This window comes from Musca domestica, unplaced genomic scaffold (genome assembly GCF_030504385.1).
Source record: "Musca domestica strain aabys unplaced genomic scaffold, Musca_domestica.polishedcontigs.V.1.1 9, whole genome shotgun sequence".
NCBI lineage: Eukaryota > Metazoa > Arthropoda > Insecta > Diptera > Muscidae > Musca > Musca domestica.
This window is the reverse complement of record NW_026712435.1, coordinates 16,864,993-16,880,922: the sequence shown is the minus strand read 5'-3', so window position 1 is coordinate 16,880,922 and position 15,930 is coordinate 16,864,993. Positions and strand designations below refer to the sequence as shown.

At 33.2% G+C, this 15,930-nt stretch overlaps 1 protein-coding gene across 4 annotated transcripts; it reads left to right on the top strand.

The window, feature by feature from the left end:
* The first annotated feature begins 1,584 nt into the window (after positions 1-1,584).
* Positions 1,585-15,421, top strand: LOC101896275 (F-box only protein 33). 4 transcript variants are annotated; one of them, XM_059131528.1, is made up of 8 exons: positions 1,585-1,645; positions 2,224-2,653; positions 8,591-8,746; positions 8,832-8,936; positions 9,012-9,516; positions 9,591-9,665; positions 9,744-9,980; positions 11,022-11,892. In XM_059131528.1, exons 2-8 carry the CDS (start codon positions 2,514-2,516, stop codon positions 11,160-11,162), a joined length of 1,359 nt encoding a protein of 452 aa, XP_058987511.1. In that variant the 5' UTR covers positions 1,585-1,645; positions 2,224-2,513; the 3' UTR covers positions 11,163-11,892. The 4 variants fall into 4 exon arrangements, 2 of the variants coding, with proteins under 2 accessions (XP_058987511.1, XP_019890729.1); XR_009344180.1 differs by lacking the exon at positions 1,585-1,645 and adding an exon at positions 14,323-15,421 and having other exon boundaries at positions 1,807-2,653; positions 11,022-11,529; XR_009344179.1 differs by lacking the exon at positions 1,585-1,645 and adding an exon at positions 14,276-15,421 and having other exon boundaries at positions 1,807-2,653; positions 11,022-11,529.
* Positions 15,422-15,930: the final 509 nt, after the last annotated feature.

The window sequence follows — 15,930 nt, the reverse complement described above, 5'->3', positions numbered from 1 at the left end:
TGTCTACATCGGGTAAGTGGATCCAACCCGGGTCTGGAACACGGACTTTCGCGTCCCTGGTGTCTTGGGTCCGTCCCCCAAGAAAAAAATTGTTTCCCGGGATCAGGGTAAAAATACCTACCACTGAAAAAAATTCAAGAGTTTTTACTAAACTAGAGTTAAGCTAAGAATTGATATCATAACAACCTCCGATGGCCGTCGTGTAAGAAAACATATAAAAATCTCTGTTGCAATAACAGCAACATTCATTTAAATAATAAAATATAACGGATAACGCAAATCGTTTATTTTATATTGAAGAACTGAAATATAGGTTTTTTTTCACGAAATTAGTTACAAATTCGCTTTGTTTATTTTTTTTTAAACTAAAATGAAGATGCCGTTGTGAAAAAGGGCAGTGACTACCAGTTACTATTCCAAAAAGCTTGCCATATCTTGGAAAAATCATATATTTTAAAGGAAATAATGAGAACCCGATAATGTGGACTTTATCCTTCACTTTTCCTAATGTAAGGGATAACAAAAGTGAACTATAAAGAAAAAAATATAAGAACGGACCTTATGTAATGTTTACGTTAGAACTTTTTGCAGGGTTAACTACTTCAGGAGGATTTATTTTAAGTATGCGTAATGGATATGACTTAATCTATATCCATTGGATAACCCAAATAAACGTACTGTTAACATGTTTTCATATGAGATCTTAAACACCTTGATTCACAAAGTCCTAATAGGAACAACTCGAGTTTAGTAAAAACTCTCGAATTTTTGGAAATTCTTTCCAGAGGTAGGTATTTGTACCCTGATTTCGAAAAAATATTTTTTTTTTCGGGAGACGGACAAGGATACCCCGATATTTGAACCAACAAATCTGGGTCCCAAACCTGTATCTACTTTACTAGTTTCGCAATTTTCTCTGATATCATAAAGGGAAAATTGGTTATGGTAGTAAAAACTTTTAAATTCTTGCAGTTTTGCAACAGACAACCTATTTTGACAAAATTATCGATACTTTGGACCCGGATTTTTTGGGATTCAACGAAATATATGCCATATTATAGTTGACACTTGGCCTGTTCCAGAACCTGCGAGAATCTACTAGTTTTGAATCTTTTTTTCTCGATATAATAAAGGGAAAATCGGTTATCGTATTAAAAACTTTTATATTCTTGCAGTTCTGGAACAGACCATCTATAACCATTCCAAAATGCTGCAATACATGTTATTATATTTCCTGGATCCAGTGATGTGTGTTTTAACGCGGACTATCTTACTTTGTTCCAGAACTGCATGAATGTTAAAGTTTCTACTACAATAACCGATTTCCCCTTTTAGGATATAGAAGAAATTTGCAAAACTTTTAGATTCTTGCAGGTACTGGAATAGAGCCCTGCAAGGACGAGCCTTCACCAAAAAGACAAATATTTGTCTGTATTTTGTAAACACAGGCTAAACGTTGTATTGGTTTGATTTATAATTCCGTTGTTTATGTAAATTATTTATGACGCTGATAAATTTAAGATCTCATATCGCCGTTGGCTGAAATTTTTTCAGGTCGACTATGTAGTTCATGTCATTGTTCATAGCTGAAAAAAGAAAACAAACGAAAAAATACTTAACAAAAATTAACAATTTCTGATGAAAGGTACGACAGTTTAGTGTGAAAATAATACCAAAAGGGTACAAAATTTACTGTGAAAAATCAAAAATTTTTAGTCTACTTAAAAACGATTTAAAAAAGTATGTGTTCTTTTGTATGTGTACATCGACTAAATATGAATTTTTAATTTCTTTTTCAAACAAAAAAAAATCGCGACTCCACGGACGGCCGTAATTAACATTTACGTCTGATTGCAAAATAAAACAACTGCTGTATTTTACTATTTTGGGCACATCGTCGCATACAAACATACGTACTATATTTACGTTGCCTGGCTGGCTGGCCCTGTGTCTGTTTATTGTTTGGTGGGGGTCTGTTCGGAAACAACAATTACTGAAAAATACCAACAAACAAAACAACTTTTTCTGTGACGTATACGTCGAACTGCCAATTTCCCATATATTATTGCGGGTCTGCTGTGACTACTGTCTTGTTGTTGTTCACTATTTTGTGTTGCGTTGTGTGCTGGCTGTTTTGTTTTTGGAACTGCATACACTTGATTTATACCACAACAACAACGACATTTTCTACTCCTTATATTGGACACCATTTTCGAAAAGCAGCTCGAAGAAATTCAGCAACAACAACGAACGAATTTTTATCTTGAACAAAACTGAACGAAGAACAACAAATTTCCATTTTATTCAGTTTTGCACTTGCGAAGAAGAAACGATCCTATTATTACGCTGTACGGAAAACATTTGTGAATACATTTTGGAACAAATTTCTAGTGAGGAAAAAGAACATAGCAGTTGCTTTAAAAGGTCCATTGTGTGCCAGGTGCACACAATTTGCTGCGTAGCCTACACAGTGTGACAAAACTTTTTAGTTTGCCATCCTCCATATCCTGGATATGAATAATCGTAGTTCAGCAGAATGGGGAGAACTACCATCATTGGTATTGGGCCAGATTTACGAATACTTGGAGCCGCGTGATCGACTAAATGCCAGTCAGAGCTGCAAACATTGGCGCAGTGTATTATTCCAAAAGAGGTGAGTGAATAACAAAACCCATTGTTTGCTTGGAAACATTTAATACCATACCGTTATGTCGGTAAGTCTTAAAAATGGAGATCTTATGTATTGTAATATCGGTGCGTTCGTCGTTGGATTATTAATAATATCTACAAAAATAGAGGATATATATTTATGTATTTCGAAAGCAAAACTGAATTGCGGGAATTTTTCATTTAAAGAAAGTGCTTCACTTTTCGTCTGAAATACATTTTTAGAAAAGGAGCCTAATGATGTAGTTTTCTATGCCACTTGATATTTTATTTTTAAATCGAAACATCCTTAAATCGCGCCCCTGTGATGGCTAAGAATAAATTCAATTACAGACTTTTTTGAAAATGTCTTCCCAACTGTTGTTTTGCGTCTTGGGGCAATAATAAAAAGAAAAAATGTAAATTCTGATAAACAAACATTTTTTTCTTCTGGTTTTTCGTTTGGCTCGAGGTCAGAATTTAAAAAAAAAAAACAGACGAATTTGTTTTTTTATATATTAATTTATTTGTCCGATATTTCGACTATCTTCGATAGTCATCATCAGGGATTTGACTTGAAAAAACAATTAACATTTAGTATAAATAAATAAAACAAACATTTTTTTCCTAATGACTGTTATCATGATCAATTCAATTCGAGAAAACCAAACTACCCCAAATAGTTAAATTTTCCAATGGGAAATCTCCTCTGATTTATAGGTGTATTTGGTATTTCTTAATCCCAGAATTCAACGCAAATATGTGTAAGGCCTAAACACTCACAATCGAATTTTAAAAAATCGTAAGATACACTAACCCATTTGGATCTGTCCATGTGTGAATTGCTGAAGTCCCCGGTCAAATTTTGTCTATGAGAGATTTCTTTTATTTATTAGATTATTAGTTTTGGTCAGGGTAATACCAACCAAATATGTGTATGGCATGGGACCATTAAAAAGTTATCCTTACCAACTCTACTTTTAACAATAACCTATTAATCTGGATGCATAGACTTCAGCCAGGTCAAATTCGAATCGCATGATAGCACGAGATTACCTTGGTAAATGCACCATGACCTAAGGGCTGTACTTCTATGGCTTAACGAAGCTGTTCTACCTACTTATTCTGCTGCGGCTTTAGGTTAGGTTAAAGGACGCGCGGTTTTGGTAAACGCTCCACTCGGAGACCTGCTGGTCCATTGTGTTTATCCTACATGTAGAAAGTGGAAAGAAAGAAAGATTGGTGGAAAATGTGCACATATTATTGATAGTAAATACAGTTATAAGGGTAATCCACGGCTAGAAATTTTGCCGTGTCGTCTTTAGCCACTTAAGTCCTCTGTTTAAATGAAGAATTGCTGTAGGGTCAGTGTTAGAGAACGAAGAAAAATCATGTGAAAGTTGTTCCCCCACCAACCTGTGTCTCAAATTAATGAGTGCTGGATGGTGGCAGAGCAAATGTTCGATCGTCTCAAATTCTTCCTTGTCTTGACAGATTCTACAGCAATCAATATCATCGCTGTTCCATTTCGAGGTCATTACCCTCACCTTGCAGTGACCTATGATGATGCCCACAACAAATTTCTAATCAGGTTTCGACAAGGACAGTAGCGAATATGTTCTCTTCTCAGAGAGTATGGGCCTGATTCTTTTGGAGATGCTACATCCCCTTTCATCCAGCCATTTTTGTTTAATTCTCTCAGAGTAATGTATAGGAATTATCTGGAAGAAATGGCACAGGGGTGGTTTGATAGCTGATTCTGACCCTAGCACAGTCAATTCGTCTGCAGTCTCGCTGGTATATTGTCCAACCAACAGAGTTTGATGGACAATCCAGTGTTTTCCAAGGATCTCCTGAATCCCAAAACAGTGTTAGACTTAATGGTAGAGGAGATTAAAGCTTTCAGTGCAGCTTGACTAAGGACGTATATAGTCACCGGACCGTTTCCCTCTTTGTTCCTCGTGACCAATAGGTCTATGGCTTTTTTGACCGCAACGATTTCTGCCTGGAACACATTACAGTCGTTTCTAAGCATGTAGGATTCACGAACATTAAGAGTGTCACAGAAGACCCCAGCTCCCGTTCCGCATTCCATCTTTGAACCGTCAGTAAACAAAGCTATGCCGCGGAAAGGTGGATTGCTACGGACCCAGGCGTCCCTGTCAGGAATGTGTATGTCAGGTGGGTCAAAGCTTAGCCGTGGTGAAATATAATCAGTTGTGTTGGCTTCCCCTCCCACATTCCTTACACGCCCTAAGATCGCAGAACGTCCAAAGGATTGCCTGCGCCATTGGTTTAGTTCCCTGAGTCGAAGAGCACACATAATTGCCTGTTCATCTACGTGAGCTTAAACGCAGTAGGGTGTCCAGCGCAGCCTGAGCTGTGCTCTTGTGGGCACCTGTTATTAGTAGGGATGCGGCTCTTTGAACTTTGTCAATGCAATAGGATGACCTTTTCGAAGAATCCCCCCAGACTAGAGCTCCATATGATAGGATGGGGCGAACAATTGACCCATACACCTATTTAATTATGTGTGGTTCGAGTCCCCATCTTTTACTTATGGAGTTCTTGCAAGAATATAGAGCAATCAAGCCTCTCTTTGCTCGTTCCTCAGTGTTCTTCTTCCAACTTAGTTGGCGGCTTTACCTTCTTACTGTAGCATGGATAACTGTAATTTGTCATTGCACAAAAGTGTAATTCTAGATCTAAAACTTAAAATTAGTCTTGAAAATTCTCAAAAGTGCATTTGTGCAATTTACACCCAATTCCCAATTTAACTAGCAACCACTGCTTATTCTATGCCGGGTGTTAAATGGATATTTTTAAAATTTCCAAGCTGAATGATAGTCCTTAAAATATTTTTACTTTTATACCCACATGCAATGTTGGCCCTTGGGATATGTAAAAGTGTAGTCCTAGACCTGAAACTTAAAATTAGGCTTTAAAATTCTCTAAAGTGCATTAGTTGAAATAAATTAAAATTTCGTTGGGTTTACATCCAATTCTCAATTTATTTAGCAACCACTGTTTATTCTATGCAATCATAGACAAGACAAAGAAATTCACACAAATAAATAAGTGAAAGTCATCGTCATATGTTATATTTGTACAGCATTGATCTTAAAATAACATCAGACTTTAAAAAAATCAATGCATTTAAAACCATATACGTAGATACTCTAAAAATGGCTAAGAATCAACATATTACGCAGAAAAAATTCTATTGATAATTGATAGCTAATTTAAAAATAAATTTTTCTTATAATAAAACTTGTGGACATTTACAATTACAAAAAAATATACTTTTGCTATTCCGCTAGATGCCTATGACCTAATACCAAATACATGAAATAAGTTTTCTGTTATTTCTTTTAAAAATTTCTCTTTCATTCGGCTGACTGGTACATACATACATGTCTACATCATTATGCATGTTTTGTCTACCGTATGTCTTTTAGATTGGGAAAATAAAACAAAGCCAATGTGTTAATTGATTTGAAGGCCAATTTTGTTTTTGGCGTCATTTTCTTTTGTCTAATACATTCGTAATGTTGTAAAATGTTTGGTGCAAAATAGGTACACTGCTTATTCAAGCTTTCAGTGGGCAGAATAAAATCTATAGGACATACACGGGTTTGTACTTTCGCGTGAAACCACACCCCACCCCCTATCCATACGTGACATTCGATTTGAACTATTTTAATTGCTTTAATTATTTTTTTTTTATTATAATTTTAAATAAAACAAGTAAAATAGTATCAGTCGGTTTTGCCGACAGATGTATACCCCCAGGCTTAAGTTATGATTATTCAAACTGTTGACTCTATGGGGGAGAACCTAAAACTGATATAAATATTACAACGTGCCAAATTTGGACTATATCGACCAAGGGGAAATGTGGAAATACGCGTGAGGTAAAGTACTCTATTTTCCTACTTTAATACAAATAAAAATAATGGAAGTGGAAATCGATCATTCATATCCAATTTTATGCGAAATCATAAATTCAGATCTCTGGTTAAGAAAAACATTTAGATATAGCAAGTTGTAAAGAATCGCCGACTTGTTTTGCTATGACAGATATAAGTATTGGAAATTGTGACCCTTTGTGGGTGAGGCACCAGAAGGGGTTGGCATATGTATATCATCTTAACAACAGATCCTGTGTTAGCAAAATGTTTGTATGCGTTGAATTTGAAGAGAGTTTTCAAAATCCTATGTGGGGGAGGTACCAGAAGAAATGGTCTTATCTGTACTATCTTCATAACAGGTCTTGTGTTGATGGAAATATTAAGATGTACCAAGTCTGAATGAAATCGGATGTCATTTTCGCGTCAATTTTTATAAGCTTCATGGTTAATGAAAATTTTAAAATCTTTGTGGGGGAGGTACTTGAAGGAGCGGACCGATATATCCCATCTTCACACCATGCCTGGTTTAGTAAAAATATTGTGATGTGTGTAATTTGAAGAGAACTGGATGCTTATTTCGGATTTTATGATCGTTTTGTTTATTCAAAATGTTGACCCTTTGTGGGGAAAGTACCAGAAGTAATGATCCGATCTCTACCATCTTTATAACAGATCTTGTGCTGATGGAAATATGAAGATGTATTAAGTCTGAATGGAATCGGACGTTATTTCGAAGAAATAACAAAATGTTGTCTCTTTGTGATGGAGGTACCAGGGGAGAGGACCGATATATTCCATCTTCACACGAGACCTCGGAGTAATAAGAATATAGTGATATGTGTAATTTGAAGACACTCTTCACTCTTACATCACATTTTATGAGAGTTATAATTTTTAAAAACTTTGACCCTTTGTGGGGGAGGTACTTGATGGAGTGAACCAATATTGTCCATTTGCAAATATTAGGATTTGCAAAGAACATATTGACATATTGTGGGGTAGGTATCAGAAGGCGTGGACCAATATTGCCCATCTCTAAACTCGATTGACAATAATATTACGATGTAACAAGTTTGGATCAAATCGAGAGTTTTCGTGCGCACCAACCAGCCATAAAGACGGACGTACGGACGGATAAATGTTCTGAAACGGATTTGGACCAAAGAGACCTAGGTTCTAAAACCGTTATTTCGAGGAGGCAGGTTTTGGCCGTATCAAATGATATATACCCTCTGTACGAAAAAAAAAAATATTTAATAATTTTGTTAACTACTCTGTTGCATCATTGAAAATTCGACTATTGAAATTATACATTTCAAAATCAGTTTTCAGCTATAATCGTAATGTAGTCCTCAAAAGTATTGTCAGTTCAAGTAAACGTTCATCAACGATTTGTTTTAAATTTTTAATCGATTATAATGTTATTTTCTATTTGCAAGAGATTTTCGAAATTGGATCCATACTCCCTAGATATCAATAAAATTTGTACATTAAAGAAATTTTAAAAATGTTATTCGATTTGACGAATTTGAAAGATTTAGAATTGATTTAGATTATCCTAGTGAAATTTGCTTTAGTGTCTACTTATTCTTGTCTCTAGAGGCAATGCTTCATAAAACAATAAAGTAACTTTTCTTGACATATTTCTATATACCCTCTACCCCGGGTGAAACTTATATTATCATCTTCTATCATATAAATTAAAAAAAGCATGCAAATAAAATATATCAAATGAAACTTACGAGACAAAAGGACGGCATTTCTATTATGTCGATGGTGACAAAAATATTTTTGTTGGCAAGCAAAAATACATGCAACAAAGTTTGTCATGGTTTTTAAACAAAGAAATTGCTTTTGGGTATTTTTGAATAAATGAATTGAAAGCATTTACATCAACATCATGATTTTATATATTCAGAATAAATTTCGATTTGCCAATTTAAAAAACCCATTTATTGTAGTTTAAATCTTCATTGCACTGCAGTTTTTGTAATTGTACATCTTGCTTAATAATTTGTTTATCTTCTTTTCAGATTCTTCACCAATTTTAAACTCAAACTAAATATTGACAACGATCGTCAGTGTAAATTTTTTCGCCATACTTTATACAATCTGACGAGCGAGCTTATTATTATTTTTGATTTCATCAATGTTTTCCATATTGAAAAGATACGACGCATCTTATACAGGTAAGCGGATAGAATTAAATTCAAATATATTCATAAAAAATAGTAATAACTATCTCTCTCTTTTTTCTTTCCTTCCGATATTTAGAATTGCACGATGTGATAATTTACAAGGTTTACGTTTTCAAACAAATAATGTTGGTTTAACACCACCAGGTGATATCAGTGAAGAAAATCTAGTCGACATAGAACAGTAAGTGTATCAGTGGCACACACTTTTTTGTGTATTCAAATGGTAATTTATTTATTTATTTTTTGCCTCATATAGACTCTTTGTTGAACCATTGAAAGTATTTTTAAATCGCAAGCGAACACCTTGCAATATTTTGGATTTAGGTGCAATTGAAGCTTTAACATACTATGGTTTGGACTTTTTGAAATCTCTGAGCCGGCCTCAAGATCTAAAAGAGCTGACCTTGGCCTCCATAAAATACGATCCTAGTCATTATCCCATGTTCGCCATGGAGAATAAGTTGATACAAAAGTGTACATCATTGCAAGTGCTTTCACTGGATTATGACACCCTTAACGAAGAACTACTGCATGCATTAAAGATTTTACCACTCAAAAAATTTTTAATTTGTGTACATGGTTTGGATCGTCATCATCCGGGTATATCTGAACGAACTTGGGCTGAATTCTCGGCAAATTTCAATAATATTGAATTAATTGTATCACTTATTTATGCCTATGAAGCCGTTGAAGTTCTACAGATGCGTATTTTGCGTCAAAATATGCCCATAACTCATTTGAGAGTATTGTTTTGTGATTATGTAAGTATGTTGTTGGAGGAAGCCATTTTGTTGAATATAACAATATACATTTATGTGTATATCGTCACCAACAGATGAATGTTGAAGCATTGGAATGGATTTCATTAAACAATAGTGCCACTTTAAAGAGTATACAATGGATTGATTCCGTAAGTTTTCACTTGCATTTTTTGTTTTATTGTATAAAAACATTTTCTATTTCTATTTTATGTGTTGTTTGTTTACAGGCCTACAAACATTCCGATAATAATATAATGGACTTATTTTTACGCACTGGTCAGGATCCACTTGTCATGATGTCATGGCGCTGCAAAAATCTGGAGGAAATTGTTATCCATGGCTATATTTTGGATCCACACAACATTGTGGGCATTTCTCGTTTACGCGGTCGTACCTTGAAACGTCTGGAGGTATCAATGATTGATACCGCACCGAATGAGGCCAGTATGGATTCATTTATTGAGGTATGTTTTTTGAAATTTGTTGCACTTCCAATAGGTATTGCTCTTAATTTCGAGATATTTTTTGGGATATTTAGTTTTTAATTTAATTTAAACGTTAAACACTCTATGTTACGGATATTGCCATGTGAACGAATAAATTATATTCCCAGATATTAGAAGATTTTCGTTGTTAATCAACACAGAATAAATAAACTGGTAAATTTTCCAGGTTACTTGAGGCAAATTGCTTAGAAGTAAAAAGCTGTAAGTTCGGCCCGGCCGAATACCCTCCAGCATTTGGAACGAACTTGAGGGCTATACGAAGAAGCGGACCTGCACAGACAATTTTCTGTCATAGGTGGTAATATCCATTACGAACTTCAAATACCAAATTTGAAACAATTCCGGTGAATAATGTCGCTAAAATCATCAAAATACCGAATATCGGGAGTTACAATTATATGGGTGTTATACGAAAACGTTGACCTGCAGAGACAATTTTTTGTCATAGGCTTTAGTATCCATTACGAATTTCAAATACCAAATTTGAAACAAACAAAATTATCAAAATACCGAATAACGGGAGGTGCCGTTGTATGGGGGCTATACGAAGATTTGGACCTGCACGGACAATTTTCTGTCTTAGGCTGTAGTATTCGTTACGAATTTCAGATACCAAATTGAAACATTTCTGGTGAATAATGTCGCTTAAATAAACCGAAAATAGGGAGGTACCATTATATGTGGACTGTACCAAAACGTGGACCTACATGGCCCATTTTAAATACCAAAAGTCCAGTAGAGATAATATACATTTGAGAAAATTTTGATCAATCTACTTCATTTCGTTCGGAAGCTAGAGTGATTTCCACCAACGGACATGACCACCAACTAAATCCACACAGAATTTTATGCTGATCAAAATGGGGTCTAAAATGTATATTTCAAGGAGTTACAAACGGATTGACAAACTTAATATACCCTCCATACTATGGTGGATGGTAGAAAAACATAGTGCCGTATGGAATCTTATTAATTATTTTCAATTACATTGTTTTTCAGGAAATCAATACATTATTAGGCCAAAAATGGGAGCCTCTTAATCTCAACAATACGCATCCAGCCCTTGGTTATATGCCAGTAGCTGATGATGTGCGTGATGAATATGTCTTCGATCTCATACGACGTGATATTTCTAATTAGAAACGAAAAATAATATAAACTAATCTAAACTAAATCATTGACTTGATTTAAAAAATGGCAACTTAAAAAGCAACAACACAAAATGGAAATTCAACACAAATAAAATCATTAGTTATTTAATATAGAAAAGCAAAAGAAACAGCAACACGTTTAACAACATTTAATGTTAAGCAAAAATCCCATCAGCCGCATGAAAATAACAACGTCAGCAAAAAATATCCCCAATAATTTCAATTGCGAAATAAGCCAAGTCATGCAAACTTAAAACGACGTGAAAACTCCAACAGATGAAAGAATAACTACCAACATCATCATCAGCCTGCCTGCCTATCCAGCACAGCAGGTTTTGTAAGAGAGTAACAAATGGGTAAATACATAAATATGTTAAGAAAAATTGCATGACAGTGATATACAAAACTTGAAAAAATAATTTTCTTTAAAGAAATTATGTTTTTATTATGATTTTTTTTTTATACATATACATGTTTTTTGTAGCTATACACTTATATATTTTTAAATCTCACAAACAAAAGAAAAATTATATAATTTCAACTTATTTAAAAAAATCGAAGTTTGTTTAAATCTTTTTTCAAAAATTTTTCCAATTGAAAAAGTAAACAAGAAACAAACTTTGGCACTACATGAAATTGAATTTTTCCAAATTTTGTGCAAGGAAAAAATTCCTTTTCGTAGTTTAATAGAAATAATATTAAAAGAACATACAAGTTAATGCACAAAGATCCGGAATATTAATTCGAATGTTAAAAAGAAAATTAGAAATCATAATAGATTGGCTAATACGTTTTGTATTATTTTTATTATAATTTAGAACAAGAATTGTGTTAGGAATTAATATTTACACTTTATGTAATCGTTTTGAATCACCTGCCTTTTTTGTAGAAGGAAAGAAACATTTTCAGATCCTAGGATAGACGACATCAATTTAGTTCGAAACTCAATTATTCCAGTTTTTAGAACTTCGTTATTGCTTTCTGAAACTTATAAAACTAAGAATGTCTAAAGGCGAATAGCAACATTAAGGAAAATGATTTTTTTTAATGCATCAATTCGGGATTATGGAAAAAAATATCAGTGTTTTCTAATTACGAAAGAAAATTATATTTACTTTGAAGATCCAACTTAGCTCGAGTATACTGTGGCATTTTGAATTCACCGAAATCTGTTAGCAAATTATAAATAGTTGAAATTGATCAACATCAACATCATGTTTTTTGGAACATTTGGATATGAATAATTCGTTCCTGGAGCAATGCATATGTTTGAAATTAAGTCTCTAGCAAATATTTGCAGCAGACAACTTTTAAATTTATTTTCTCCATTTTTGGATCTTCAAGAATAAGTCTATTTGTAGCTTCAGATTCGTATTAGTTCCAATTAAGCTTTTGAAATTTTGTTTGAGCTCCAAAACTCTTAACACCAAAAGTTTCGTGGTTTCGTATAAACTTCATGTAGTTATTATGTCTTTGTGCATTTGTTTGTAACATGGAGATGGAAGCGAGCTGACCCATAGTTACTTTTGAGGATCTTCAAAGAATCACTTTCTGAGTCGATTTATGCCTGTCAGTCCGGCTGTCCGTCCGTCCATTTATTCTTGTGAAGAAAATGCAGGTAGCATTTATTATCCGATTGAGATGAAATTTTGCAAACAGTATTTGGTTGGCCCAGGGTCAAACCCTATTAAAATTGGTGATAATCGGATCAGATTTAGATATAGCTCCCATATATCTTCAACCTATTTCGAGTTAACTGTGCACCAAATGACCAATATAAATCCAAATGACCTGAATTTTGTTACATCCTACCGAATTCAATCTAGAAGTGAATACATCAAATTGGTTCATCAGATTTGGATGGAACGTGCGTAAAATGCACTCCACAAGAATGATATTTGGTACCGGATATCCCGAAAATACCTCTGTCAAATTTTATGGAGATCGGTTAAGATTAGGATTTAGCTCCCATATATATCTTTACCCGATATCAGGATTATTGTGCACCAAATGGACTGAATTTTTGGCAATTACGACTGAATTCATCCTAGAAATCAGTTTTTCAAATTTGGTGTAAATCGGTTCAGATATAGCTAAGCTTCCATATTTATGTTTTATCCGATTTCGGGTTTAAAAACCTTCACAAGCGCAATATGCATTCGAAAATAAAGATCTTTGGTACCAGATATTAAAAACAGCTCTGAAGTAAATACCTCTGTCGAATTTTATCAAGATCGGTTCAGATTTGAACATAGCTCCGATTTCGTTTCGATTTCGTGTTAATCATGCACCAAATAGCCAATATCAGTCCAAAGGTCCTGAATTTTTGTGCCTTCGACCGAATTCAGTCTAGAAGCATATTCGCAATATGCATTCGACAACAATGATATTTGGTACCAGATATCTTAAAGAGCTCGGAAATACCTTTGCCAAATTTTATCGAGAACGGCAAAAATTTGGATATAGCTTCCATATATATCCTAAATCCTATCCTAATAATGGCTAATATCAGCCCAAATACTGTGAATTTCGGGACGAACATTTCCATTTTGTGGAACACGGCTTCGATATATTTTTTTTTAATATAATTCTTCTCAAAGTGATATCCTGCACTCTATAGCAATGTTATTTAGTATAATAAAAGATTAAAATGTCTCCGTCATATTTATTGAAAATCGATTCAGATTTAGGGTCTTCTGAAACCTAATTGTAACTGCTCTAGAGCCAAATGTTGATAGGTGGTATGATCTATTTCAAATAAGTTATTTTGTCACGGGAGCTCTACTAAATATGCATAATGGTGTAGGGTATCATGTACTCGGCCCCGCCCGTCTTTTGACTTTTTTTAGTTTGCTATTTTTGGAATACAATAGAAAAGGGGTCCATTTATTTATTTTCTTGTTTTAAATTAACGTAATAAAAATAATACAAAACATTTCCAATACAATCCAATACACAAGAAAAATATTTTTAAATATATGTTTTATTCTTTTAAATTTTGTGATTTTACTATGTGTTATGTATTAAGAAATGGGAATACAACATATATTACACAGACACACATTAATATACATATATCTGATATATACATACTCTTTTTAGCTATAATATTAACTTAGATTATAGAAATGTAACATGAATATCCATAGACAGAAATGTCCCTTTCCCCTCAAAATCCAACACAAAAGAACAAAATGTTGTTTTATATTAAAAAGAAAAACAAAAACAACAAGAAACAAACATCTAACAACATTTGCAAAACAAAACCAACAAAAAATGAAAAGAACATTAAAATGTATTTAAAACTGAAAAGACTTAAGCACTTCACAAATTGTGGCGTACAACGACGAAATTGTGAAACCTGCTATAAAAACAACAACAACAAACAAACAAACAAATGCAACAAAAACACTAATTTGTATTAATACAGACAACAAGAAAACATCAAACTGTGATTAAAAATGAAAGCCATCTTAAATAGAGAATACAAAAAAACTAATTAGCAAACAAAACAAACTACAACAGTAAATGCAGAGCGACAGTAGCGAGAGCTATGTTAAAATCTAAAGCAATTAACAATTATTTTAGGGAAATGATAACACCTTGTTAGTAGTAATGAAGAAAGTAAATAAGGAAGAAGATGAAAATCAAAAAATATAAAATCCTTGAAATCTACTAAGGCTCTAAAAATGCCTGCAAACTCTCTTTGCTTTCCTCTGTACACTTTTTTAATTTTTCTTTAGATTTTATGTTTATATTTTTTTTATTATAGAAAATCTTTGTTAGACCAAGGAACATTTATACAATCCATAACTGTTTTAGGATATGTCAAATATATTTTTAGTATTGAATATTGAAAAATCATTAATACCATAAACATGCCCACATAACAAAGCAGTTCCATTAGAAAACCAATCCAAAAAAGAAAAAGCTATACATTAAATAAATTTCTTTTTATTAAGACAAACAAAAACAAACAATAAGCTCAAAAAAGAATATCCCTGTTATGTTAAACAAAAAAAGAAAGAAAAAAAAAAAACAAAATTGTGATTTATACAGGCATTATTTAAATTATTACTTAAAAACAAAAAACATATGCACATACATCTTTGTTGTAATTTTATAACAACTAAACCATAACATTATGATTACCAAAAACCAGTGGTCATGTATAGAAGACTCAAAAATACAAGCAACCATCATGTGTGGGACAACAAGAAATTTGACCAAAATTAAAAAAAAAAACAATTTTTTTTTATTATTTTTACAAGTCATTTAAACAAATACAAGTATGTAATGTATTGAACGTATGTGTGTGTATGTTATTGTGATATTTATGAAAACAACAATCCCCATTTAAGAATGTAAAAAAAACTGCAAGCAAAATAATGGTAATTGCAAAAAATACAATTATGTAGCAAAAGGAAATGTATTCGCTAAGAATATAATTTAATGATTGAGATGCATACGGTAATGTGATGAATAATATTTGACTTGATTCGCAGTAAATCGAAATCATATCGCTCATTTACTCAAAAATGATTTTTTGAGTTAGAAAATGCTATTCCTTCTTCGATTGAACATTTATGTTTATATCTGTAGAACTCAAGCTGTTACAGCTATTTTTACTTGGATTTAACTTAACTACTTCGAACTATGTACAGGAATTTAGCACTGATATGCTCTTTGCAAATAATTGCCAAAGACCAAATGGTAAAGACTCCAAAAAAATACATTTTGAAGAAAATAGTTGATTG

Coding starts and splice junctions, on each gene's coding strand:
- LOC101896275 (XM_059131528.1), top strand. CDS start 2,514: ATGAATAATCGTAGTTCAGCAGAATGGGGAGAACTACCATCATTGGTA. Junction 8,747..8,831: donor ATACGACGCATCTTATACAG/GTAAGCGGATAG, acceptor TCCGATATTTAG/AATTGCACGATGTGATAATT. Junction 9,981..11,021: donor GTATGGATTCATTTATTGAG/GTATGTTTTTTG, acceptor ATTGTTTTTCAG/GAAATCAATACATTATTAGG.